This window comes from Phocoena phocoena, chromosome 10 (genome assembly GCF_963924675.1).
Source record: "Phocoena phocoena chromosome 10, mPhoPho1.1, whole genome shotgun sequence".
Taxonomy (NCBI): domain Eukaryota; kingdom Metazoa; phylum Chordata; class Mammalia; order Artiodactyla; family Phocoenidae; genus Phocoena; species Phocoena phocoena.
This window is the reverse complement of record NC_089228.1, coordinates 83,652,970-83,679,851: the sequence shown is the minus strand read 5'-3', so window position 1 is coordinate 83,679,851 and position 26,882 is coordinate 83,652,970. Positions and strand designations below refer to the sequence as shown.

Below are 26,882 nucleotides of genomic sequence, written 5' to 3'. Positions count from 1 at the left end.
GGTAGTAGTTTTGAATACCTGTTGTGTATAAAGAATTGTTCTAGTCTTAGAGTTGTACACCCTCAAAGTCTGAGTGAAGAGTAGTTTGGAGCACTGAGAGTATGCTACCCTTTTTAGTCTGGTGTTGATTCCAAATTGCCACCACAGTGTCCACCATCTGATCTTGACCAGAGGGGCAAGGATAAGAGTCAGGGAGGTACAGAAAGATTTGGGGCCAGAGACAGCCTGGAGTGATAGTGGCAAGAGAAGAAAGTCCAGTGGGACCTGGGATAACTGCTGGCATAAGGCAAAGGAGGCATGAGGTTGAAGGAGATCTAAGTAGTTGTTAGTATTATGAAGGATTAGGCAGTGTCCTAGTAAGTCTGTAGAAACGCACAAAAAAATTGGTGAGGATGCAAGCAGTTAGAAAGAAGAGCTCTGAGTTCAATCACAGCCACAGTTATTCGAAAAGAAGGTGTAATATGTTAGACGCCGTAATCAGAACCACTGAGTTCTAGGAGAGAGCCATCCTGGAATGATGGCACCTGCTCTAAAAGAACCCTAAACATGGAAGGCAGTTTCTTAAATACTTGTGTCAAAAACATGTGCATCACTCCTCCCAAATTTTTTGGAGGGTTTTTCTTTTTTTTGGAGGGAGGCAACAACTTGTAGTTTGTAGTTTTCATGAACTAGTAGAACAGACAGTGATTTTAAAAGGCATCTAAAGGGAGTACGGGGGCAGTTCTTTCAGATACAGTTGGGGAATGGTGGTTAAACTGGTGATTTTGAATGAGGAGCCAACAGCTATAAAGGGAGGAAATAGATGAGAGTTGGGGTAGGAGAGGATGTCGGAGGTATGCACGGGCCTTGGTGAAAAGGGGGGAAACAAGATAGAGAAGAAGGGGATGGAACAAAAAGAGAGTGATAAAAAAGGAGCAAGGGTATAGGGAAAGGAACAAAGATAAAATAAGCGATGGTGATAGAGAAAGAAAAAGTGACAAGTAATTCTAATATTGACATCAATTATAATTGAGACAGTGGGTCATATGCCACAGCCATACGAAGGTGAACAGATCAGTTTATCCCAAGGTCGTTGAGTCTTATATGCACAGCACATATTGTTTATGTTATCTTTATTGAATGGGTCTACAATCTCATTCTGAGCATGAAATTATTTCTTTATAGTCTAATCAAAAAGTCCATCAACAATGAAACTGCTAGAAACTTTGAAATGCTTCAAAACAACCTGTTCTCCCCTTAGTAATATCACAAGGCAATTAGACTAAGGTTCTAAAAGAATAGATCTCTCAGTCTTTCTTACTCAAATCCTCTAGAGCACAGTTTCTGAACCTTGGTTTTACTGACATTTTCAGCCAAACAATTTCTTGCTGTGGGGGGCTGTCCTCTGCAGTGTGGGATGTTTAGCAGCATTCCTGGCCTCTACCCTCTAGATACGAGCAGCCCCAACTTGTGGCAAGCAAAAATTTCTTAAGAGATGCAAATGTTCCCTGAGGGACAAAATCTCTCCCCTGCCCTGCCAGCCCAGTTGAGAACCACTGCTCTATAGGAAAATAATCTGATTTCCATGACCGGTCCACATCATATACAATAAGATTCAACTTAGAACTGTTATATATGGCCAGCACTGTTAGACCCTTTTACTACCACACAAAATTATTTTCTAGACCTTCTCTCTATACCATACTTCTGCTGCTACCCTCTCCTTTGCCCCTTGACCCAACCCCAAATAGACACTTTATCCTTGATCTGCACTGTCCAATACATTAGCCAATAGGTACATGTGGCTATCGAGCACTTGAAATGTGGCTGCGCAACTGAGGAACTAAATTTTTTTCACTTTCATTTAAATTTAAAAACTGATACTCAATACAGTTACTGGAAAACCTTTAAGTATGTTCGGAGTATTTCGGGTATAGGAATCTATTTTTTCCATTCAAAATTTTATGTAATCTCAATACAGATCAAGTACTTCCAATGAAAATTTTATAACTGAATTGAGATGTGTAGTAAGTATAAACACACTGGATTACAAAGACTTAGTATGAAAAAGGAATGTAAAATATTTCATTAATAAGTTATATTGATTTTAAAATATTTTGGATATACTGGTTTAAATAAAATACATTAAGAATTAATTTCACCTATCTTTTTACATTTTTAATGTGGCTACTAGAAAACTTACATCCACATAGGTGGGTCACATTACATTCCTATTAATTGGACAACACTGATCAAGATCTCACTCTCAGGGTAGGTCCCATTCACTATGTTCCAAACCACTTCAATTCTGTGAGGCTAAGTTCTGTGCTGCCAAGGACTTTTTACCTTTTTCTTCTTACTCATTAATCCAACAGGTATTTACTGAGTGCATGCTATGTGCCACGCCTCTATTTTAGGTATTGGGGATAGAGCAGGATATAACAAGATATTTCCATGTAAGACTGTGAGAAAAATAGTGAATGTTAAAATTAAAGGTATAATGCTGTCCTTTCAGATGGAAGACTATTAGGAAAAAAAAGGCAGGGCATTTCAGGTTAGGTGTGGGGAGGAAGGAAAGAAAAGGGGGAAAAATAGATTGTTACTTCGGGATTACAATTTCATTTCAATTTAATAAGATTTTAAGTTTGGTTTGTTTGGCAAGTCCAATAGCACAGCAATAGGGACTAAAGGTCTTTGGATATGCCATTGCATGAGAGGACTTACTAATGGTTAGACCTGCTTTATGCATTATTTTTAATACACACTTCATAGTATTTACTGCAGAAGTCTCTTTGGGGAAATTAGCAATGGAACAATTTCTATATGTAAGAACCATAAGTTCCCATGTATGTTGAATTAACCTATTATATATCACCGTAATACTGGGTACAAGGAAGGAAATTTCATTAATCCAGTTATTGTGCCTTTTTGTTTTTCTCTACTCCACTCAGTAGATAGTCTTGGAAAACTCTCCTATAGCCTTAACTTTATCTCAAAGACATGAAGTGATTACGTGCTTTTGATGTTTTTTGTTTAAAAATAACTTACCTATGAAGAACAATCAACAGTTAGATAATTATAAACAAATTCTATTTTACTATCTATATAAAAATATGAATATGAGGACATCTAAAAATGCAGAAATAGTTATATATTCCATGTATCAATGTATAAAAACATAGCTGGAAGGAAATCCTTTTTCAGAATCAGGAAATAGTGCCTTATCTGCTAGGTTAAAATCCTAAACCCTCCAGCAAATGTATAATTCCATATTTTGAACAATTTTAGTATTTCATTGTCACATAAAATATGTAAATAGCTATTCACATTATTGTGGTGATTTGCATGTACAATAGGAGTCAGATGGGAAAGAAAATACCATTCTTATTTGTAAAGCAATGACAACACAATAAATCTGGAATCTTTGAAATAATTTAAAGTTAAAACATTTCTTCGCCTACTGCATATATTTATAAGTTACATTAATGTCTAACTCTTGCACAAGTTGAGTGTTTTGCATAAACACTTAATGCTACTTTCTAGGCACTCTCTTACTCAAGGGTTGACCTTAAATTCATTTTTCCCCTTGGATCAGTATTCTTGACACCTATGGAAAAGAACATCCTGGCTCCTCCAGAAAGTAGATAAAGCTAAGTCAGAAATGAAAAAATAAACATGACACTCCAATTGGAAAAGTATAAAACCATCACAGTCAGACAGTTTGGCTTCAAATGAAGAGTAAGTAAATCAATACCTCCTAGAAAAATTATGCCATTTCTTACATAAAACCCAAACTACTACCAGGACTTTGAGTTAGTTCAGTGTAGACATTCTACCAGACATAATCTATTTGATAAAGCTTCTAGCTTTTTATCTTCAGACTGGTTTGCTATATTAATTCAAGAGTCTCAGGAATATGAGAAACAATGACAATAATTCAAAATTTTTCATTATCTGTTCTTGAATGTGTCTTCATTTGTCACAACTGTTGGGCTATAATAAAGGAGCTGCTTCTGTCTTTTCATAAAAAAAAGAGAAATCCCTGCTTTTATAAGCCTGTATTACAGTGAAGGAATACAAGACAAATATCAAATAGGAGTAGTGGTATATGGAATATAAATAATGAAATGAAACAGAGTGGCTGAATGACTACTACAAGTAGTCAGAAAAGGCTTTTCTGAAGAGCTGACATTCTAACTGAAATATAAATGTCCAGCCTTGGGAAGTTCTGAAGAAGACCCTGTCAGGCAAAGGGAATTGCTTATGCAGTCTCTACAGTAGGAATGAATCTGATGTGTTTACAGGAAATGAAAGAAGGTCATTGGGTCTAAAGCACTGGATTAAGGGGAATGTGGTATAAAATTAGGTTAGAGAGGCGAGCAGGGGCCAGGATATGTATTCTAAGCATGGTGGGACACCACTGGAAGGGAAGGACATGATCTGATTTTTGTTTTTTAAAATATTCTGGTCCCTTAAGGAAGCAAGAGTGAGAAAAAAGCAGAAGCAAGGAGACCCGTCAAGAGGCCACTGCAGTAAGCCAGATGAGAGAAGGTGGTGGCACCAACCACAGGTCCAAAGTGGACATGAAGAGAAATAAAAGGATTCAAGGTATACTTTGGAGATAAAGCCAAAACAATTTGCTAAAAGATTGTTGTAGACTCCTAAATTCTCACACAAAAAGATGTTTAAATACTGGGTTAAACATATGAAGTTGCCATTTCTGTGTGTCAGAAGCAGTGAAATATCAGCAATTTCAAATGATTTAACCTAGTGGAAACAAAATAAGAACAGAGAAAAAGCTAGAGAGAAATGGAACAGGAAAAGGGACTTTGAAATAGTGTGTGGGCCTAATTAATTTGTTAAATGAACATTTGTATTCTTTTCTCCTTAAAACTTTCTGTGGAAGGCACCCTTTGTTAAGCCCTAAAGGGAAATTGCCAACAAACCTGATGGGATTCAGAACACCACTATAATAACATGTCTCTGTACAAACTTCCTTCTGGATAGCACATTTCCTAAACTGATAAAGTCAAGGTTATCAATGAAAGGCAGTAGAGCAGAGGTTAAAAGCAGAATGCCTGGGTATGAATCCTTACTCTGCCTGTTACTAGTTATATGACCTTGGCTTACTTTCTGTGCCTCAGGTCTCCCATCTGTAAAACGGTGGTAAAATGGTTATCTACCTCATAAGGTAGGAATTACATAAGTGACCAAATGTAATGGGTTTAGAACAGTGCCTGACACATAGTAAGTGCTATGTTAGCCTCTGCCAATAGCGCAGTTAGGTCTTCTTGTTTATCAAAATGCATCATGTTCAGCATTTTCTTCCCCCCAGACTGCTTAAATTAGTTAACTGGCATTTGATCTTCATGAATTCACTGCATTTGTTGCTGTTGTGTGTGTTTTAAAATAATTCCTCTAATGTTAACAATTACCCTAATTCTGAACTGCTCCCTGCTCCCTAAATACCTAACCCCAAACCCAGCCCGGACGGCCCCACCCGTCCACCGGCGGAGAACACCACCCCGGTGACCCTCACTGGGGCACCCACCCGCCAGCTCTCGTCTCCTGGCGGTTTCCAGCCCCCGGCGCCGGGTCCAGCTCACAGCGCCGTTTACCGGCCCGCAAATCCCCGCCCGTGGAGCTCTGGAACCTTTAGCTACCGGAAGTGGCTGGGAGTCGCGAGAGCGCTGAAAAAGGGGGCCGGTCTTTCCCGGGTTCAGAAACACTGAGGTTGCCCCTGGAAAGAAGCCCAGGGCTCCCAGGTGGAGGAATAGGAGACCCGTTTGGGGGAGATCCGGAAACGCGCTGCCCTGCAGCCGGTTCGGACGCAGCTACGGCGGCGGGGGCATTCTCGAAAGTCGACCAACCACGAGCCTGTGGAAACCTCCAGGATTGTGCGAGAGGCCCGAAAGTGACTTCGGGGACAGGCTTCTTCCTCGGCCCGCAGCTTCCTTTCCGCTCCCTCCGCGCAATTGTCGACCCCAGTCCGCGGCTCCCTAGAGCGCGGGTCCGGCGGGCCCAGGCCGGGAGTGGGCCGAAGCCTTAGGGGCCTCGGGTGCAGGAAAGGCCCGGTCAACCGCGGACAGGGAAAGGGGGTTTCTTCTGCTTAAGTTCATCCTGGAGGGCAGGCGCCTCTCTCCTGCGAGAGGGTCTGGCTGGGACGTTCGCGTCTCTGGGTCACACTAGGAAGGGGCACCGAGGAGCTTCCTCCACTCACGTCTCGGGGTTGCCAACTGTACCTGCTGTGCCCCGCTCACCGTGATCTGGCAGGACCTTGTGCACTAAGGGAGAGGAAAACTGGCCTCTGTTTAAACTTCTCTGATACTTAGGGGAAATGAGGGCCCAGGATGAAATGGGTGAAGAGTACCGGCGCTAGTATTCTTTAAACCTGGATTCAAATTCCCGCTCCACCACTTTCCCGTTAGGATCAAGGGCAATGTTTTTAACCTCTCTAAGCCTCAGTTTCCTTGTTTGTGTAAATCAGAATAATATAGTGCCTGTTTCATAGGATGGTTGTGACGACTGTGAGAGTGCACGTAAAAAACTTAGTCTTTAGATGTTTCCCTCCCCTCCCCTATCACTCATCCATGTCAGACAAATAGGACTAATTAACCAGCTGTCACTTTTGCTTTTCTGGAGCTCGTGTGAAGAAAAGTAAAGTGCAAGATTTGAGTAAGGGAGAAACCACGAAGAATACAAAAGATTGACAGTCGTTGTGAGCTTCACATAGTTGCCCATCCCAGCATTTTCACCTCACTTGGCTCCCGGCACACGGTAGGTTCTTGATAAGTACTTACTTGGATGAATGAGGACAGAGCTAGGGAAAAGGAATTAAAGAACAGAAGGGAGAAAGTGAATCAGACTGACTAAATTTAGCTAGTTGACAAAACAAGTGAAACCACTTTTCTTGTCAGAAATGTGTGGTAGTCACTAGGCTCCTGTGTCAGACAAAGGACTTTACTTAATGACACAAGCATCATGAACTTCATGCTCCCCTTGTGCTCAAAGCCAGAGGAGTGCCGTGGAGGGGCCCCAGTGGGTGCTGCTCACACAATGGGTTTGCATCCTAGCAGAGGAACCCCAAGCATAGGAAAAGCCGGTCTTTGCCCAGCCTTGCCCCAGAGTGAGGCAATATCTTTATTATCCTGGTCAGGAAACAAATCTGCTCCACAAGGAGATACAAACATCTTTGAAAAGATAATCTGAAAGAAAATCTGTCAGAACCCTTGGAGAAATGTGAGAGATCCTTGGAGAATTGTTTCCCAACACTCTAGGTAATAGCATCTGGGGTTAGAGGAGATGTCAGCCTTTTTTTTTTTTTTAAACTTTATATACATCAAGATTCTAGTTTTTATCATATTTTGTTATTTTAATTTTTAAAAATATAATAAAAATAAAAGGCAAACAGAGAAGTTTACATTTGTTTTAGTAAGGGATAAGGAGCCACTCAGGGTCTGTGACTGGGGAAATTATAATGATATTTAAGGAACATGAATCTAGTAAACATATCTGGAATGGACTAAAGTTATGAAGATGATCTCAAGGCTGCAGTCATGTAGGTATGAGGTAATTAGAGGAAGGTGGCTATAATAGAGAAGAGCAACATTTCAAAGGAGAAATCTGCTGCCTCCCACCCTGGAATTTATTTAAAGCAACTTTCACCTGGCCCACAGGGCCCCAGATCAAAACCAGTTCTCACAGTGAAAATTTAAAGTCACCACTCTGCAGTAATAATGAGGATATGGCAACACCAGTCACAAATCAAGTAGGTGGCCTGGCTCAGCTCCTAGCTGAGAAGCTGTACCTGTGCCTTGTGGCCTCCCCTAGCTCAGCAGGCCTATCCACCAAGCTTGCAACTTCTGCCCTGCTCACTGTTTTGCATTTTTATTCTGTTTCTGATCAGTAGAGATTCAAAGAATGTTTCAACCTAAATGTTTCTTTTTTCCACTTTTTTATATTAACCCATTTCTATGTTTAAAGCAACGTGGATTAAATACTTAACATACTCATTTACCTAGAAGACATCTGCCAACTTGGTCTTCAGCATTCATTCCCCAACTGATTTATTTAAAGTTTCCTTCTGTTCTCTGGATTGTCTCTTTCTGTTCTCTGGATTGTCTCTTTCTTTTGGGGTGGTCAGATCTCTGTTACTCTTGTCCCGCCTTTCATGCTCTGCACCTGATTTTCATTAAATGTCCTCTGGATTGGATGCTTATATTTAGGAATGGAGTCCTGTGCTGGTTAACTTAGGTAGTATGAGTTTCCGCTGCAGTTGTAGGAGGCTGCTTGTGCAGCTCGTATTATCCCAATGGAAATTCTCAGTCCGGTTGTATGTAAGTAGGCAGGCCTTCCTTTAGAGTGAGTGGGAGCAAGCAGACAGGCTGGGAGCCTACACAATTACCAAAACGAGAACCTCTTTCTCCTCTTCCTTGTTCCATTGTAGAGGTCCAGAGTCATTTCAAATTTTGCTATGCTTCTTTCTGAGGCCTCAGTTTTCTTATTAAGAGCCCTCCCGATCATTTTAGAAAACAGGTATCAAGCTAGAGGGCAGAAGCCCAAGCTCCCAGTTAAAAAAGGGAGATATCCAACTGTCCCAAATGCAGTTCTTAAATGAATAGCCCATTCTTGCCATTTGCACCTCTTGGTCCTGAGGTTTGAACTTCTCCAGGATTCTTTTGCAGATGCATACCTGGCCCTGGTGTCTTACAGGGCAATTTCCTCTGCTTCTTCAACAATCTGATCCCAATTGCTGATTCTTTTCCAGAAATTCCTCAAAATTTCTGCTCCACTCTTTATTTTCTAGCACTGTTATTTATTTATTTTGTTTTTAATTTTTTCAGTCATTTAAGTGTGTTCTTGGGAGGGAAAGGAAGTAGATATATGTCACCCTTCCAACTTGAACTTAAAACAAGCCATGTTCTTCTATACCACCTCTCTCTCACTTTCTCATTTTTACACACCTCATTTTTGGATTCTTAGAGAAGGCTTTCTGATTAAAGTGAAATCTGAGCCAGACCTCGAAGGATGGATAGAGTTTAGGTAAGTGGAGAGTAGTAGGAAGTACACTTCTAGCAGAGGGGTCAGTATGAGCAAAAGTGTGATACTGAATGAAGTAGCAGGTATGAGAAACAAGTCACCTCCTATTAAGCCAGACATTAAAGAGATTTGCAAAATGTGAAATGATTCCACTCCTTTTACTTTTTTTGAAAATATAGTTAAATTTCATAAAATATTAAAGTAACAAAATATGTTACTTAAGTTAACATGTAATGGGTATGTTATTGTTAAAGAATAAATATTTTTAATTCCTGTTTTAATTTCGAACAAAGCAAATCTTGATGGATATGACCCATATAAACATAAGCTCTTTGGAGTCCTCACTAGTTTTTAAGAGTATAAAAGGAGTCATGAGACCAAAATATTTGAGAATTAATATGCTAGTCCATACACTATATGAAGTGATGCTTCTGAAACTAAAATGTAGAGCAACTACGGAAAATGTGGGAACACCCTTGTGGCCCTAGGTGCGGAAAATATTTGGAGTTTTATTAAAAATATGTCGCCTGCTTATACAAATAAGGAAAGTATGAGTAACCAGGGTCTAACTTTTTTTGTGCTTTGGTGGGGCTGTCATGGTTGTTGGACCTAGCGACTCAGGCAGTTTAAAATATGTTCTAAACCCTGGTGTGGCTAATTATAGTAGTGATTTAAAAGGATTAAATGCTTACTTCCCATAGCAGGAAGTCAATAGATAATATATCTATACCTGAAAAATCAAGAAATGGCAGTGTTAGCGTGTTATTTATAAATATGGAGGTTAATATCAAGAGTAAAAGGAAAGAGTTAAAGTGGTTGTCTCTGGGGAATAGATAGTGATAACGGAAGGGAAGAGTGAGGCCTGGTGTTTTTCACACCATAAACCTGAGAGTACTATTCAATTTTATTTACTTTTTTTTTTTTTTTTTTAGGCTGCGTTGGGTCTGTTGCTGCCCGCGGGCTTTCTCTAGTTGTGGTGAGGCGCGGCTACTCTTTGTTGCGATGTGTGGGCTTCTCTTGTTGCAGAGCACAGACTCTAGGCATGCGGGCTTCAGTAGTTGCAGCATATGGGCTCAGTAGTTGTGGCTTGCAGGCTCTAGAGCACAGGCTCAGTAGTTGTGGTGCACAGGCTTGGTTGCTCTGCAGCACGTGGGATCTTCCCGGACCAGGGATCGAACCCATGTCCCCTGCATTGGCAGGTGGATTCTTATCCACTGTGCCACCAGGGGAGTCCCTACTTTTTTAAAATGTGTTTTTATTAGTAAAATGCACAAATCAGGTGTGCAACTCAATGAATTTTTACATATGTATGCAACCATGTTAACTACAACTCCAATCAATGGTAAACATTTTTTTGTCTTCTGTCACCAGAGATTAATTTTACTTGTTCATACAAGGCTACTTTTATTCAACATAATATTTTTTAGATTCATCTACAATTGTTCATCTATCAGTAGCTCCTTTTAATTTCTGAGTAGTATTCCACTGTATGAACATAACACTATTTGATTCTCTGTTATCCTGTTGATGAGCATTTGGGTTTTTCTAGTTTGGGCCTACTATGAATAAAGCTGCTATGGACTTATGTTTTCATATCTCTTAGGTAAATACTTAAGGGTGAGATTACTGGGTCATAATGTAGGCATTATTTAACTTCATTAAAAATTGCCATTTTTCAAACTAGTACCATTTTACACTCCCATTAGGAGTGTATAAGAGTTCCAGTTGGGGCTTCCCTGGTGGCGCAGTGGTTGAGAGTCCGCCTGCCGATGCAGGGGACACGGGTTAGTGCCCCGGTCTGGGAGGATCCCACATGCCGCGGTGCGGCTGGGCCTGTGAGCCATGGCCGCTGAGCCTGTGCGTCCGGAGCCTGTGCTCTGCAACGGGAGAGACCACAACAGTGAGAGGCCCACGTACCACAAAAAAAAAAAAAAAAAAAAGAGTTCCAGTTGCTTCATATCCTCATTAGCACTTGGTATTGTCAGTCATTTTAATTTTAGCCATTCTAATGGATGTGTAGTAGCTTTAGTTTTATATTTCCTTGATGAATATGACCTTGAGTACCTTTTAATGTACTTATTGATAATTCACATATATTCTTTGGTAAAGTGTGTGTCCATAACTTTTGCCTATTTATGTTTGTCTTCTTATGATTGAGTTGTAAGAGTTCTTTATATATTCTGGATACCGGCTGTCAGAAATATGTATTGAAAATACAGAACTATGAGATATGAGGCAAGAACTATGAGATAAAGAGCAAAAATAAGTGTTTTGAAAGAGCTGAAGCACTGTAACTTCTCAATGTTTATTGTTATTTGTTTCATTGTGATGATTAGATGACAAAACTCTTAAAAACAAATCAAAGCTACTGGGGGTAGACAAAATATTTTTAGGTTAAGGTTGGGGACTGGATAGAAACATCAGTGGTGGCTATCAGCAGGAACAGATAAGGAGGGGAAATTAAGATGAAGACTGGAGGGACGTCCCTGGTGGTTAAGAATCGGCCTGCCAATGCTAGGGGACACGGGTTCAAGCCCTGGTCCCACATGCCGCGCAGTAACTAAGCGCGGGCGCCACAACTACTGAGCCTGCGCTCTAGAGCCCGTGCTCTGCAACAAGAGAAGCCACCACAATGAGAAGCACTCACACCGCAACGAAGAGTAGCCCCCGCTTACTGCAACTAGAGGAAGGCTTTGTGCAGCAACGAAGACCCTACGCAGCCAAAAATAAATAAATAAATATATTTTTTAAAAAGTGAAGACTGGAGGGGAACCTGAAAACCCAAAATAAATGGGTAGTTAGAAAAAGTGTTAAAGGAATAAAAATGGGGGACCAAAGTAAAACAGTTTTCATGTGAAAATAAATTAAGGAAAAACCTCATTTAAATTGGAGTCAGGAAGCCCTGAAGGAGAGTTCTCACGCATGTACCACTGTTACAGCCTGCATAACCAGCAGGAATAAGGAAGATACAGATGATTTTAACGAGGTCAGCTTATACAGAATTCTTTGTATAAATTTTTCTCTGTCACACTTTTTATCCATGATAATAAGAACGTTACTTCTCTTCTGGTACAAGGGAGGACATTTTTCACATGGAAACTGCATCACCTGCTTTTAAGAAGATCACTTCTTGTCCCAGCAACAAGGCAGTGACCACTGCTTGCAGCTAGTAAGAAACCGCCATAACAACTAACTCTTGTTCTTCTCCAATGAACTTTTATTCAAGACAACCCTCCCCAGTCTCCTCCTAAAACCTAGTAAAAGCTGACCTTCCCTTTGTCTCTTGCACTTGCCTATGATTCACTACGGCTTGCCTGACCAAAATTGCAATTCTCTGCTTTTCCTGCATAAACCCATTTTGCTGTTTAAAAAATTGTGTTTTATTTCTAAGGTTAACATCCACAACCTCCACCCCAAAATCCTACGTAGTCTGAAAAGTTAAAATTGTAAGGGTGTATAAAGAATGAACATAGATTTGAACTTAGGTTTTTCGAAATTTGTGGTATTAGAACTAGAGTCTACTACTGAAGCTTAAGGCACAGATTACATCATGATGCTAAGCTTAACTCAGCACTAAAAATAAACTACAAAGCAGGTTTTGTAAGAGACTGCAATTCATTAAGATAGGAAAGGGTGGAACATATGTAAAGACTCGAAAATAATTTACATTTAATTATAATTATTTTTTGAATACTTAATAGTATATGGTATACTATTACTAGGTGCCATAGGGGATTCAAAAAGCTATGAACCACGATTAACAAAATTCCTCAAGAGATCTGCAGTCTATGTGAGAGGACTGGATATATTTATGAAGCGAGAACAGTAAAGTACAGGGGTAACTAACCCGGCCAAACGCGAGTCTAGTTAATTAGCATCATAAGGATCCTTAAGGCGCATCCTCCTCCACCGATACCCCAGCTTCCGCCTGCTCTCATCCCTGGCCCCCGCACGCACTCGCATCAGCCCGCCGGGGGACGGTTACCTCCCCAGCGACCGTGTCTAGCGGACTGGGTGAGCCAGGTGCGCGGGGCAGAGGTGACACCACAGTCCGTTATTCCCCACGACTTTCCCGATGCCCTAGAGCCGCGCAAACCTGCGACGCGTAGACGCAAGAGGAACGCTAGGCCCAGAGTACTGGTGAGAGGGGCGCGGTGCCCCCGTCCGCTTAGTCGGCCGACCATAGAGCTTTCAGACCTCCAGGATTCCTAGAGAGCTCCCGGAAGTGGCTTGGGGCAAGATGCTTGCTGGCCGGTGCTGTGCCTCCGCACGTTTGGAAGTTAGGGGCTGGAGGGGCCTGGTCCAGTTACAGCTTTCGCCCCTTTTTCTACCAGCCCTCCCTCCGGGTCTGTCCACACTTTGCAGCCTCACTTCCCCACCCGGGCCGCCGCTGGAACGCACGGTGAGTACGGTTCGGGCTCCGGGCCGGAGGAAGGGGAGGGCTTTGTGGCCAGACCAGGCCGCAGGTGAGAACAAGCGTGAGGGGTCTTGAGAAGGGACCTGAGCCGAAGTCGGCGCCCCGGTGATTCGGTGGATCAAGGGTCGCTTTGGTTGCCAGCGCAGGCCGAGTCCGCGTGCCTAAACTTTTTGCGAGGGAGCCTTTAGTAGAGATTCGCTGTCTTCATCGCTAATCATTTTGTGGCGTTATTTGCAGTCGATTTTGTCTTAAAATAGGAAACTGTTCCCGGGTTATGTTTTTTTTTTCCCCGTATTATCTTTCATCCTCCTCTTTCCACGATCTGAATTGTTTTTACTTAGCAATTTTGCATTTCCGTCACAATTATCTCTCTTTTTTTTTTAAAAGATATATTTTGCTTTTGGAAACCCCAGTTATCCTTGGAAGCCAATTTTTCCTGCTAAGTTATTTTGCTCTTTGTGGTGTATTCAGAATGTGGTGGTGTGTTGACTGCATAAATGTACAAAAGAAACATTTTTTGACAACTTCGTGGTGATGTAAAATTCAGACTTATTCAGAATACTTAGTTTATTAAAGCTAATTGAAGCAGATGCCTGGGAACTCTTTCAGAGGGGCCCCATTTCCAAAACTCAAGTGACTCATGAGTAATTTTTGTCAGGCAACGTTAAGACTGCCACTACCACCTCTAAAAAATAATCCCTATTTCTGTTTGATTAGTTCAGTTAAGTATACTTATGCAGTAATCATTGTAGCAAATGCATACATATTTTGAATTTCTGCTGTGGTTAAGTGTAAAATGTGATAGATATTAAAATTTACGCAGTTTGAGATACCTATAAAGCACAGTGTTTGCTTCAGCTTTATCTTTAAAGCCTGGAAAATATCTTTGTTTTGTTTTATTTTCAGCTCTCAAACATCCCAAATTAGACTTAAATTAGTCTAAAGGAAGAAAACATTCTTTCTTCATCTGTTGAAAAGATAATGCTGTTAAAATGGGTTGTGCTTTCAGTAGTTCACAGGATTATAGCGTTTGAGATGAGAAGAAGCTTTAAAGATTGATTATTTTAGCTTCCTAAATCAAGAAACTTGATGAGGTATTCTTAAAAGAGAATGTAAGACGCAGTCTTTATCCACAAGGTGCTTACCAACCTAAATACAGGTGTATATACTTTGAGAGGAGGTACATAGTAGACTAATTTTGTAGTACATATCTTTGTACTTGTTTAGTTATAGGCTGTAATTTTCAAAAACTGTCTCATGGGAGAGGGAAGAGGCTAAAAATGGAAAGTTAGCTACTAAAAAGAATAATCAAATGGATAATGGATAAGATTTGTTGGTTGATTTGGTTTAAAATATGAACAAATCTGATAATTAGATGACTCCCATCAGTTTCACTACTGAGATTTTAATGTCATTTAGTATTATATTACCGTTTTAACATATCAACAATATAAAGTTCTTGCGTGAGGCACACTTAACATTGAAACCTTTTAAAGCTAGTATTGATGAGCATTGATTATAAGATGGAAGATGGCCAGTAGTTCAGTACTTAAAGATGAACCTTGACTTTAGGAAATTCATAGGAAAACATGGTAAAACTATGACTATGCAGAATCACATTCAAAACAATTAGAGCTCAGAATTCATGTCCCATAGTAATGACCTTTTAAGTTTTTAAACTATAAGTATCTATTTTAAGAATTTATTAAATTTTCCTTGATTTTTTAAATGAATTATTTTAAAACCATGGATGTTAACCCTGTCTGTTGAAAACAAAATTGTTTACCCCTTGTCTCAAACCCTCCACAAAATTTCAGCCTCTTGTCCAAATTAACTCTTCCCTCAAATCTCTGTATTCCAGGAAATTCCCCCACTTCTCTGTAAAGTTATCATCTATTAATTAAACCCTCTGTTGTCAGTTACCATATTTAACCTTATCTCTTGCTCCTTGATTTCTCCTATCTGTAGTTTACTCCCAAAACTACTGTCACCAGTCTTGTCTGATTTTAAAGATAACCTTTCAAATTCTCTTCCTTTTCTGTCCACTCTCTCTAAGTAGTGGTTCTTAACCTTCCTGGAGTTCTTAGGTGGGCGTTTGGCGTATGAACCCGATGAAATTGAATGTAAACTTTTGTGCCTATGGGCTTTTTTATGGTGAGAAGTTCTGTGTTTTCATTAGACTGAGAGACTATGAGCCAACCCTACCCCACCCTCTCGGCCCAAAACCCCTGAACGATAGAGACACTGCTTTGAAGACTCATGTCAGGAACAATATGTAATCTGATTTTCCTTATAAGTGCCTACCTCTTCTTTCCCTTGGCGGACTACAGGTCTGAGATTTTATCTTGATGTTAGCATTTCTTGCCAGTTGCTTTTGGATATGATGCCCTTGGTTATGCTCTTTTCCATTCTCTACAGTGCTGCCTTCAGTTATGTTTTTCTCCATCCTGTTTTCCACAGTGCTGCCATTGTGATCTTTCTGACATACAAATATGTAATATAACTTCCCTGCTTAAAAAGAGATACAAAGAAAAAGGTCACGGCTACAAACTAACATTTGCAAGAAAATCATGGCCATGGGCTGACATTTGCAGTACATACTGTACACAGTGTGATAAATCCTATGTCTGGACCATGTAAAAAATAACTTGGCAAGAATGAGCACCTTAGGGCTTCCCTGGTGGTGCAGTGGTTGAGAGTCCGCCTGCCGATGCAGGGGATGCGGGTTCGTGCCCCGGTCCAGGAAGATCCCACATGGCGTGGAGTGGCTGGGCCCGTGAGCCATGGCCACTGAGCCTGCGTGTCCGTAGCCTGTGCTGCGCAACAGGAGAGGCCACAACAGTGAGAGGCCCGCGTACCAAAAAAACAAAACAAAAAGCAAAAAAACAAACAAAAAAAAAGAATGAGCACCTTAATCTTCTGGGGCAGGGGGTTGGGGGTATTGGCGGCTGAGGAGTGAGGGCAACATGGAAAACCTAATTTAAAAGGTAATAGGTAAGCTGAGAATTTTTAAGTTAGAGTTGAATGATTTCCGCGAGACCAGGATTTATCAGCCTCGACATTGACACTTTGGACCAGATCATTCTTTGTTGTGGGGATTATGTTATGCATTGTATTACGTTTTGTTTTGTTTTGTTTTGTTTTGTTTTGTTTTGTTTTGTTTGTGGTACGTGGCCATGGCTCACGGGCCCAGCCGCTCCGCGGCATGTGGGATCTTCCCAGACCGGGGCACGAACCCGTGTCCCCTGCATTGGCAGGCGGACTCTCAACCACTGCGCCACCAGGGAAGCCCTGTAGTATGTTTTTTGTTTGTTTGCTGTTAGTACCTCGACATATCTTTTTTTTGGGGGGGGGAACAATTCAACCCACAATAAGCATCTTTATGGAACATGAATGGAAAGAAAGCATAACCAAAGGCAGGAAGACCACTTACCACTGCTACTGCAGGCAAGAGATGATGCCTAATACCAAAGGTAAAAGCCATAGACATATATCCTCCAAAGAAATAGGACCCTGTAATTGAACAGGTCTAAAGAAGACCTCAGGCCTTATATTTAAAACTTACTCTTCAACAAATATAAATACAGTCTGTGTCGGGTATTGTAAATAATAGCCCTCTAATGTTCTTCAATTCTATCAGTAAGATAAAAGATAAAGACCTGTGCTCATGGGAAACATACAGTTAAGCTAGAAAGTCAAAACTCCTTTGCAACTAATAATACACAATTATGGCAAAAGTAACATTAAAGTAATACATACTTATGTAACAGATGTATAGAATAAGAGGGAAATCACTTCCAATTGGAATCATTAAGATAGGATTTTAAGAAGAAAGCATTTTATCTTGTCCTTTGAGAATAGGTAAATAGTGTGGGTACTAATGAAAGAAATCAGAAGACTTAAGTAAATGGACAGATATACCATGTTTATGGAATAGAAAACAATATTGTTAAGATGTCAGTTGTCCCTCAACTGAGTTACAGATTCAACACAAATCCTATTCCAGGAATTTTTTTTGTAGGAGAAGCCAATTATAACATTTATATCAAAAGGCAACAGAACTAGAAAAGCTGAAACAATTTTGAAAATGAACAACAGAGTTGCAGGACTCTTAGTAATTTCAAGATTTTAAAAGCCACAGCAATCAAGACAGTTTTGTATTGGCAAAAAGATAAACATATAGGTCAGTGGAACAAAATAGACTCCAGAAAGAGATCCATCCACACTTGTATAGTCACTTGATTTTTGACAAAGATGCGAAGACAATTCAATGGGTAAAGTTTAATCTTTTTTTGCAAATAGTGCTGGAACAATTGATATTTGTATGCAAAAAAATGAATCTCCATCCATACCTCAAACTGAACAAAAACTAACTTAAAAGCAATCATAGAACTAAAGGTAAAACCTAAAACTATAAAACTTTTAGAAAAAAACAGGAGAAAATCCTTGTGACCTTAGATTAAGCAAAGATTTCTTAGATATGACACCAAAAGTACAATCCCTAAAAGGAAAAAGTTGACAAACTTCAAAAATTTATGAATTTCAGGGCTTCTCTGGTGGCGCAGTGGTTGAGAGTCCGCCTGCCGATGCAGGGGACGCAGGTTCGTGCCACGGTCCGGGAAGATCCCACATGCCGTGGAGCGGCTGGGCCCGTGAGCCATGGCCGCTGAGCCTGTGCATCTGGAGCCTGTGCTCCGCAACGGAAGAGGCCACAACAGTGAGAGGCCCTCGTACCGCAAAAAAAAAAAAAAAAAATTACGAATTTCTGTTCTTGGAAAGGCACTGTTAGAAGAATGTAAAGGAGGAAATAATTGCAAGTCACGTATTTCATAAAGGACTTGTATCCAAAATATGTAAGGAATTCTCAAAGCTCAATTATAAAAAAAACTAATTTTATAAATAGGCAAAAGTTTTGAGCAGATACTTACCAAAAAAGATACAGTTGTCCCTTGGTATCCATGGGGGATTGGTTCCAGGACCCCTCATGGATACTAAAATTTGTCGATGCTCGAGTCTCATATAAAATGGCATAGTCTTTGCATATAACCTACATACATCTTCACGTATACTTTAAATCATCTCTAGATTACTTATAATACCTAATAAAATGTAAAGGCTATGTAAATAGTTGGTGGTGTGTGGCAAATTCAGGTTTTCCTTTTGGGAACTTTCTGGAATTTTTTTTCCCCCAAACATCTTTGATCCGTGGTTGACTGAATCAAGGGATGTGGAACCCATGGATATGAAGGACCAACTATATGGATGGCAAATAAACACAGGAAAGGGTGCTCAATGTCATTAGTCAATAGAGAAATGCAAATTTAAACCCTTGTGAGATACCACTATATGCCTTTAGGATATCTAAATCTATATATATGTCTATATATATTTATTTATTTATATGTCAAATGCTGGTCAGGATATGGAGCAACTGCAGTTCTCACATCTTGCTAGTGGAATGCAAAGTATTATAGCCACTTTGGAAAACAGTTTGGCAGTTTCTTATAAAGTTATACATATACTTACAGTATGACCTAGCAATTTTACTTCTGGATGTTTACCCGGGTGAAATGAAAACTGTGTTCACACAAAAACTCATGTGCAGATGTTTATAGTGGCATCACTTGTAATCATCAAAAACTGGAAGCAATTGAGATATTGTCAACTAGAGAATGGGTAAACGTTCATCCATATAAAGAATAAACTCCTGATACGTACAACAGCATTGATGATCTCAAGTACAATATGCTAAGTGAAAGATGCCAGACTCAAAAGGCTACATACTGTATGATTTTATTTATAAAACTTTCTGGAACATCATTAGTGTATGGGACTAGGTTTTGGGGTTGCAGGTGTTGATAGGGCATCCAGGTTCCTTGGAGATGCAGGACCTGTGCCCCAGAGAAGAGTTACAGAGCTTGAGGTAAAGTCCATAGTAGAAGTTAGCCTGGAGACAGGGGGAAGATGGCAGGGGGAGCACATGTATGATAATGTTAGGTGGAGAAGAAGAAAGTGTTAGGACAGTTCTTGACAATGTCTTGAGCTAGATTATATGGAAATTAGTCTCATACTGAGAGTGAGGGGCAGGTTGAGAGCCAAAGTGTGTAGAAACAGTATAGCTGGTATAGCAGATGTTGAAAGGAGTTAAATCAGCAGCCCTGAGGGCCAGATGAGGTTAAATGCAGAATTTCAGTTAGACCCAGTCTACATGGTTTCCTGACTTTGTTTAGCCATGTTCCACATCCCCAAGAGAGAAAGCAGAAGGAAAGGGTTATTCCCAGATGAGATTGGCATGCAGAAGGCTAAGGAGGCAAGGAGTTATTTCTGGAGAGGATCACTTAAATGACTGAGCCATGAAGTCCATGTCATGGAAGGGAACTTGTTAAGATATCTCAGTAGATTACTATGACCTTTGACTTGCCTTTACACTATTTGTCATTTTCTCTTCCCAAAGAAGTACCCTTAAAGAAGAGGCCCTCAGAAGGTTCTCTTAAGAAGATAAAGTAGTGGAAACGAGTCTCCTGAGCTTTTCTGGCCCTAAATGGCTGCAGAATCAAGGAAGTCTTTAGTCCCATCCCCACCAGACCAGGCTCCTGAAGAGGACCTTGTAATCATCAAGGTAGAGGAAGATCATGGTTGGGACCAGGAATCAAGTCTACATGAAAATAACCCTCCTGGCCAAGAGCTGTTCCGCCTGCGCTTCAGGAAGTTATGCTACCAAGAGACACTAGGACCCCGAGAAGCTCTGATCCAACTCCGAGCACTTTGCCACCAGTGGCTGAGGCCAGATTTGAACACCAAGGAGCAAATCCTGGAGCTGCTGGTGCTGGAGCAGTTCTTGACCATCCTGCCTGAGGAGCTCCAGACTCTGGTTAAGGAACACCATCTAGAGAATGGAGAGGAGGTGGTGACTCTATTGGAGGATTTGGAAAGGCAAATTGATATACTAGGACGGCCAGTAAGTAGAAGGAGGTGGGCATGCTCTGACTGTGAGAGTCCAGGAAGCTGGGTGGAGGGACATTGACACAACAATGGGAGAATAAATGCTGAGCATGAGTTTGTGTTGCAGGAGGATGAAAAGAGTTATCATGTGGTATGGCTTGTATTTGTAGAGTTCTTTTTATTCTTGTAAAGGATATAAATCCATTTTTTATCCTCATAACATCCCTACAACTGTATTATTGTTCTGTTTGCTAGATGGGAAACTGATGCATAGAGAGCTTAACTTACTTTTTCAGGGGCACCCAATAACTAAATGCAGATCTGAGCCCGTAACTCAGGTTTCCTAGTTCCTTATCAAAAGTTGTTTCCACTAAAGAGCACTGCTTTAAGCTTCTGTTTATCATTCTTCCGCTTTCTTGGGAATGCAGAATATCAGCATTATGTGCAGCAGGGAGGGCATCAGCAGAAATCTTTTCCTTCAGTACTAAGCAGAGATGATGCCTTTCTGTGCAAATCAACATGTTTGTGTTCCTAAGTAAGTGAGATTCTGCTTTTTCCTTCCCCCAGTATGTATCCCTTTAGATGTGCTCTTGGTACTGTTACACTGTTCACTTCATTTCTCAAAGGGATTCCTTGTAATGCAGGTGTCTTGTTTCTAGGTCCCTGCTCGTGCACATGGACATAGGGTACTCTGGGAGGAGGTCGTGCATTCCAAATCTGCACCAGAGCCTCCGGATACTCAGCTCCAACCTGTGGCAACCCAGCACAAATCTCCAGTGCTCCAAGGGCCACAAGACAGAGGTGAGGAGCTAGAATTCATTGATGAGGAGTGGGAAAGCAGAGAGGAAAGAAAGTACCTTTGGGACACCTATCTAGTTCCTGGAAGGAGCTAGCCTCTACTGTTTACAGACCAGCCATAAGACCTGATTTAAATGTTTATCTAGGCTTCAAATACAGACTCTTAGTCCCAGTGGTAAACTCATGAACAAATTAAAGAATTTGGGGGTTTTATGTATTCATACATTTCTGTTACCACAGTGTATTTTACAACATAGGCATTTTGAGGTTATGCTGGTATCATGACACTTTATTTGTAAATATTTCAGTATGTATTTTCTTAAACAAGAGTGTTTTCATAGATAACCACAATAAATTGATCACAATTAGGAAATTTTTTTTTTTTTTTTTTTTTTTTTGCGGTACGCGGGCCTCTCACTGTTGTGGCCTCTCTTGTTGCGGAGCACAGGCTCCGGACGCGCAGGCTCAGTAGCCATGGCTCACGGGCCCAGCCGCTCCGCGGCATGTGAGATCCTCCCGAACTGGGGCATGAACCCGTGTCCCCCGCATTGGCAGACAGACTCTCAACCACTGCGCCACCAGGGAAGCCCCCACAATTAGGAAATTTAACACTGATGCAATACTAATCTAGTCCGCAGTTCATATTCAGTTTTTGCTGGTTGTCCCAATAATGTTCTTCCAGAGTCTAGTCCAAGATCCCACTTTGCAATTAGCTGTCCTGTCTCTTTAGTCTCCTTTAACTTGGAGTAGTTCCTCACCCTTTCTTTGCCTTTCACGATCTTGACATTTTTGAAGAGTACAAGTCAGTTATTTTGTAGAATGACAACAATTTGAGTTTGTGTGATGTTTCCTCATATGTAGATTCGAGTTGTATATATTTGGCATGAACATCGCAGAAGTGGTGTTGTCCTCAGGAATACAACAGGAATTTGCCTGTTATTGGTAATGTTATCTTTGATGACTTGGTTAAGGTTATTCTTGCTAGGTTTTTGTTACTGTTTTTCCCTTTGTAATTAATAAGTAATTTGTGGGGAGATACTCTTGAGTCTATGTAAATATCCTGGTCCTCATGAAACTTTTGTTGCTGAAACACTAGTTTTAGTATTTATTGATGCTTCTTGACTGAATCAGTGATTACTAAAGTGATTATTTTCTAACTCTGTCATTTCCTCTACATTTATTTATTTATTGTAATGGAGAGTGTTCTCTCCTTCCCCCATTTTATTTTATTTATTCATTTTTTATTTATCAATATGGATTCATAAATTCTTATTTTATTCCAGAAATGTTCTGTTACTATCTTTATTTTGATGCTTAAATTGTCTCAGAGTTGGCCAGAGGAGGCCTTTTCAGTCTGGCTCCTGTGTCCTATTGACATTTCTCCATCATTTTTTGAGAATTTTCTTACAGAACAAGATAAGATGTTCTAGTCTCATCTCATACTTGCCCTGAATTTCTTATTTTTTCATTTGTGTGGTGTATAGTAATTTGTTCTAAATTAGTGGATTTTTAATATTTCTAAAGAAGTTTAGAAACATTTTCAATTAATAATACAATCCTTATGTAAAATTCTAGTGCCTGTTGCCCAAGACACAGTAGTCTATGTTTATTTTGATATTACCCTGTCTGGTTTCTATAGGAAGCAGATGCTGGCAGTCATGGTAGACATTTCAAAAAAGTAGTAGAGTTAGTAGAGGTAGATTGGTTCTCATATTCAGCTTGGCAAGAGATCAGGACCTAAAGAAATACTGTGTACAAGCACAAGGATGGAATATAGCTTTGGTGGTAGAGAAGAAGTTGTAATGTACTTCCTGTTAGGAAACCAGTACACTTTCTATTTTTTTTTTGGCTGTACGCGGGCCTCTCACTGCTGCAGCCTCTCCCGTCGCGGAGCACAGGCTCCGGACGCGCAGGCTCAGCGGCCACGGCTCACGGGCCCAGCCGCTCCGCGGCACATGGGATCCTCCCAGACCAGGGCACGAACCCATGTCCCCTGCACCGGCAGGCGGACTCTCAACCACCGCGCCACCAGGGAAGCCCTACACTTTCTATTTTTGACATGTAACTTCAGGCTGAGTGGGACATCAAAGTGCAGATGTTTTGTGAGCAACCATAGGTACGAACCCAGAGTCCAAAATTAACAGCATTTCATATTCAAAATCTCTGGCATGCATATCGGCTGAAATACAAATAATTTTGGAACGTGTTAGTGCTGGTTCCTATAACCACAGGACAAGGCTGGTCTCATTCATAGCTCCTTTCTCCTCTCTCAGCCATATCTGCTTCACAGAGTCCTACTCCTTCCCAGAAAGGAAGTCCTCGAGACCAGGAGATGACAGCTACACTTCTTACAGCAGGGTTCCAGGTGAGTTGTGCTCCTCACTGAAACCCCATAGCTCCATTAAGAACTTGCCCCATGTTCTTCTGCATAGAGACAGGTTGATCCTTGATTTTCCCCCAATGAATCTGGTGCATTTTCCTGTTCTTTCCTGCTAGCTATGCAGATCCCTTTACACAGTACATTCCCACCTCTTGATCCACTCCAACCCTGGTGGATCTCTCTGACACTCTGGGTTTGAACTGTGGAACAGTCCCAGTCCCAGATGGGCATCTTGTTTTGTTTCAGACTTTGGAGAAGATTGAAGACATGGCTGTGTCCCTAATTCGAGAGGAATGGCTTCTTGATTCATCACAGAAGGATCTGAGTAGAGATAACAGGCCAGAGAATTACAGAAACATGTTCTCCCTGGGTAAGGAAAGCTCTGGTTATTATTATCATTTACAGTTTTGTGTTTGTTTATGTGTACAGTAGCTTTGAGCTTTCTGAAAGACATAGTTGAGTTTAAACTCAGGGTCCAACAGAAAGATAAAATATTGAGACTTCTGGAGTTCTAAAAGGAACTTTTGCAGCCACCACGGAAAACAGCATGGAGGTTCCTTAAAAAACTAAAAATAGAGTTACCATATGATCCAGCAATCCCACTCCTGGGTGTGTATCTGGAAAAGACAGAAGCTGTAATTTGAAAAGATACATGCACCCCAATGTTCATAGCGGCACTATTTACAATAGCCAAGACATGGAAGCAAACTAAGTGTCCATCAGCAGATGAATGGATAAAGACGATGTGGTGTGTGTGTATGTATGTGTGTATATATATACATATATATATATATATATATATATATATATATATATCAACACAATGGAATATTACTAAGCCGTAAAAAAGAATGAAATAATGCCATTTGCAGCAACATGGATGGACCTAGAGATTATCATACTAAGTGAAGTAAGACAGACAGAGAATCTAAAAGATAGTGGAATCTAAAATATAGTACAAATGAACTTATTTACAAAACAGAAATAGACTCACAGACACAGAAAACAAACTTATGGTTACCAAAGGGGAAGGTTGGGAGAGGGATAAATTAGGAGTATGGGATTAAGATACACACTACCATATATAAAATAGATAAACAACAAGGATTTATAGCACAGCAACTATTATATTCAATATCTTATAATAACCTATAATGGAAAAGAATTTTAAAAAAGAATAAAGATATATACATATATATGTGTAACTGAATCACTTTACTGTACACCCAAAACTAACACGATATTGTAAACCAACTATACTTCAATTAAAAAAATAAATAGAAATAAAATAACCAGGATAAATAAATAAATTTAAAAAAATAAAAGGGCACTTTTATTCTCTAATCTAGGACTTACCTTACAGTTTGTAACTGGGTATTGGTCTCTTTGCCAGTTGGAAATTGAAATCTTTTAGTGCTCTCTGAGTTCACATAGATTCTCTCACTTAGACCTATTGTGCTCCTCCCTTTTAATGACTGGGACTTTTTCATTCCTTTTCCACTCATTAGATCTTTTCGTAGTTCCATATTCCTTCCCACTCCCCAACTTCCACTTCTTCGCAATTGATCCCTTTCTACTTTAGTCCTCCTTCCATCAACCCTATTTTTTTTTTTTTTTTTTTGCGGTATGCGGGCCTCTCACTGTTGTGGCCTCTCCCATTGCGGAGCACAGGCTGCAGACGCGCAGGCTCAACAGCCATGGCTCACGGGCCCATCCGCTCTGCGGCACGTGGGATCCTCCCGGACCAGGGCATGAACCCATGTCCCCTGCATCGGCAGGCAAACTCTCAACCACTGCGCCACCAGGGAAGCCCCATCAACCCTATTTTTTGATGGCAGTTCTTCCCCAGTTGGTGTGTGGTACTTCTGTTTGACCCTGCTCCTTTCTCCCCATATTAACGAAGGCATTTCAGAGACAGGTGGGAGCTTTGCGTTTACTTGTAGCTGTTCCAAGTGTATATTCCTTTCCCCCATCTTTGATTTCTTTCTCCTAACATAGAGAATAGGAAGTGACGTTGGCTTGATGTTTATTACATTTTTATTCCAGGTGGTGAGACCAGGAATGAGAACAGGGAATTAGCTTCAAAACAGGTAATATCTACTGGAATCCAACCACATGGAGAGACAGCTGCCAAATGCAACGGGGATGTTATCGGGGGTCTTGAGCATGGAGAAGCCCGAGACCTTCTGGGCACATTAGAGAGGCAGCGGGGAAATCCCACCCAAGAGAGACGACATAAATGTGATGAATGTGGGAAGAGCTTTGCTCAGAGTTCAGGTCTTGTTCGCCACTGGAGAATCCACACTGGGGAGAAACCCTATCAGTGTAATGTGTGTGGTAAAGCCTTCAGTTACAGGTCAGCCCTTCTTTCCCATCAGGATATCCACAACAAAGTAAAACGCTACCACTGTAAGGAGTGTGGTAAAGCCTTCAGTCAAAACACAGGCCTGATCCTGCACCAGAGAATCCATACTGGGGAGAAGCCGTATCAGTGCAATCAGTGTGGGAAGGCTTTCAGTCAGAGTGCGGGCCTTATTCTGCACCAGAGAATCCACAGTGGGGAGAGACCCTATGAATGTAATGAGTGTGGGAAAGCTTTCAGTCATAGCTCACACCTCATCGGACATCAGAGAATCCACACTGGGGAGAAGCCCTATGAGTGTGATGAGTGTGGGAAAACCTTCAGGCGGAGCTCACATCTTATTGGCCATCAGAGAAGCCACACTGGGGAGAAACCCTACAAATGCAATGAGTGTGGGAGGGCCTTCAGTCAAAAGTCAGGCCTTATTGAACATCAGAGAATCCACACTGGAGAAAGACCCTATAAATGTAAAGAATGTGGGAAAGCTTTCAATGGGAACACTGGCCTCATTCAGCATCTGAGAATTCACACAGGGGAGAAGCCCTATCAATGTAATGAGTGTGGGAAAGCCTTTATTCAGAGGTCAAGTCTAATTCGACATCAGAGAATCCACAGTGGAGAAAAGTCTGAATCCACGGGAGTTTAGGAAAAAACTTTAGTCATAGATTGGGCATTATTCAGCATTAGAGGAACCATGTGCTAGTGAGAGGTCTTTCAGTGTAACAAAAAGGCAGAAAGTTCAGCATCATTACAACCTTATCTAGGGTCAGAATTGATAGTGGTGACAAAGTTAGTATAGCTCTTCAGTAGTTTGGGCACAGTGCCTTGATGCAGGTTGATTAGCTTGACTATCTTGGGAGGTGTCTGATGGAGTGGAGCTCCCGATGGCCTAAGGTATCCTTTAGAAACTTAAAATAGCATTAGAGCAAGTTGCTTGTCGTGGCTTGAGGCACTTAACTTTGTCT

The 26,882-nt window shown here is 40.9% G+C and overlaps 2 protein-coding genes across 3 annotated transcripts in view; one reads left to right on the top strand and one right to left on the bottom strand.

Moving 5' to 3' along the window:
* The window catches only part of LOC136129040 (zinc finger protein 665-like), a 472,691-nt gene that overhangs the window by 277,710 nt on the left and 168,099 nt on the right, over positions 1 to 26,882 (bottom strand).
* Positions 13,239 to 26,640, top strand: ZKSCAN8 (zinc finger with KRAB and SCAN domains 8). Of its 2 annotated transcripts, XM_065885124.1 has the most exons (6): positions 13,239 to 13,420; positions 19,890 to 20,393; positions 21,037 to 21,178; positions 23,449 to 23,540; positions 23,802 to 23,925; positions 25,602 to 26,640. In XM_065885124.1, exons 2-6 carry the CDS (start codon positions 19,977 to 19,979, stop codon positions 26,561 to 26,563), a joined length of 1,737 nt encoding a protein of 578 aa, XP_065741196.1. In that variant the 5' UTR covers positions 13,239 to 13,420; positions 19,890 to 19,976; the 3' UTR covers positions 26,564 to 26,640. The 2 variants fall into 2 exon arrangements, with proteins under 2 accessions (XP_065741196.1, XP_065741195.1); XM_065885123.1 differs by lacking the exon at positions 13,239 to 13,420 and having other exon boundaries at positions 19,977 to 20,393; positions 21,037 to 21,196; positions 23,440 to 23,540.

Bases quoted from the DNA above. Each gene is read 5' to 3' on its own strand.
- ZKSCAN8 (XM_065885123.1), top strand. From the start codon at position 19,977: ATGGCTGCAGAATCAAGGAAGTCTTTAGTCCCATCCCCACCAGACCAG. The intron at 20,394-21,036 runs GTAAGTAGAAGG...TCTTGTTTCTAG, and splicing joins TTGATATACTAGGACGGCCA to GTCCCTGCTCGTGCACATGG. The intron at 21,197-23,439 runs TTGATGAGGAGT...AGCTCCTTTCTC, and splicing joins AGGTGAGGAGCTAGAATTCA to CTCTCTCAGCCATATCTGCT.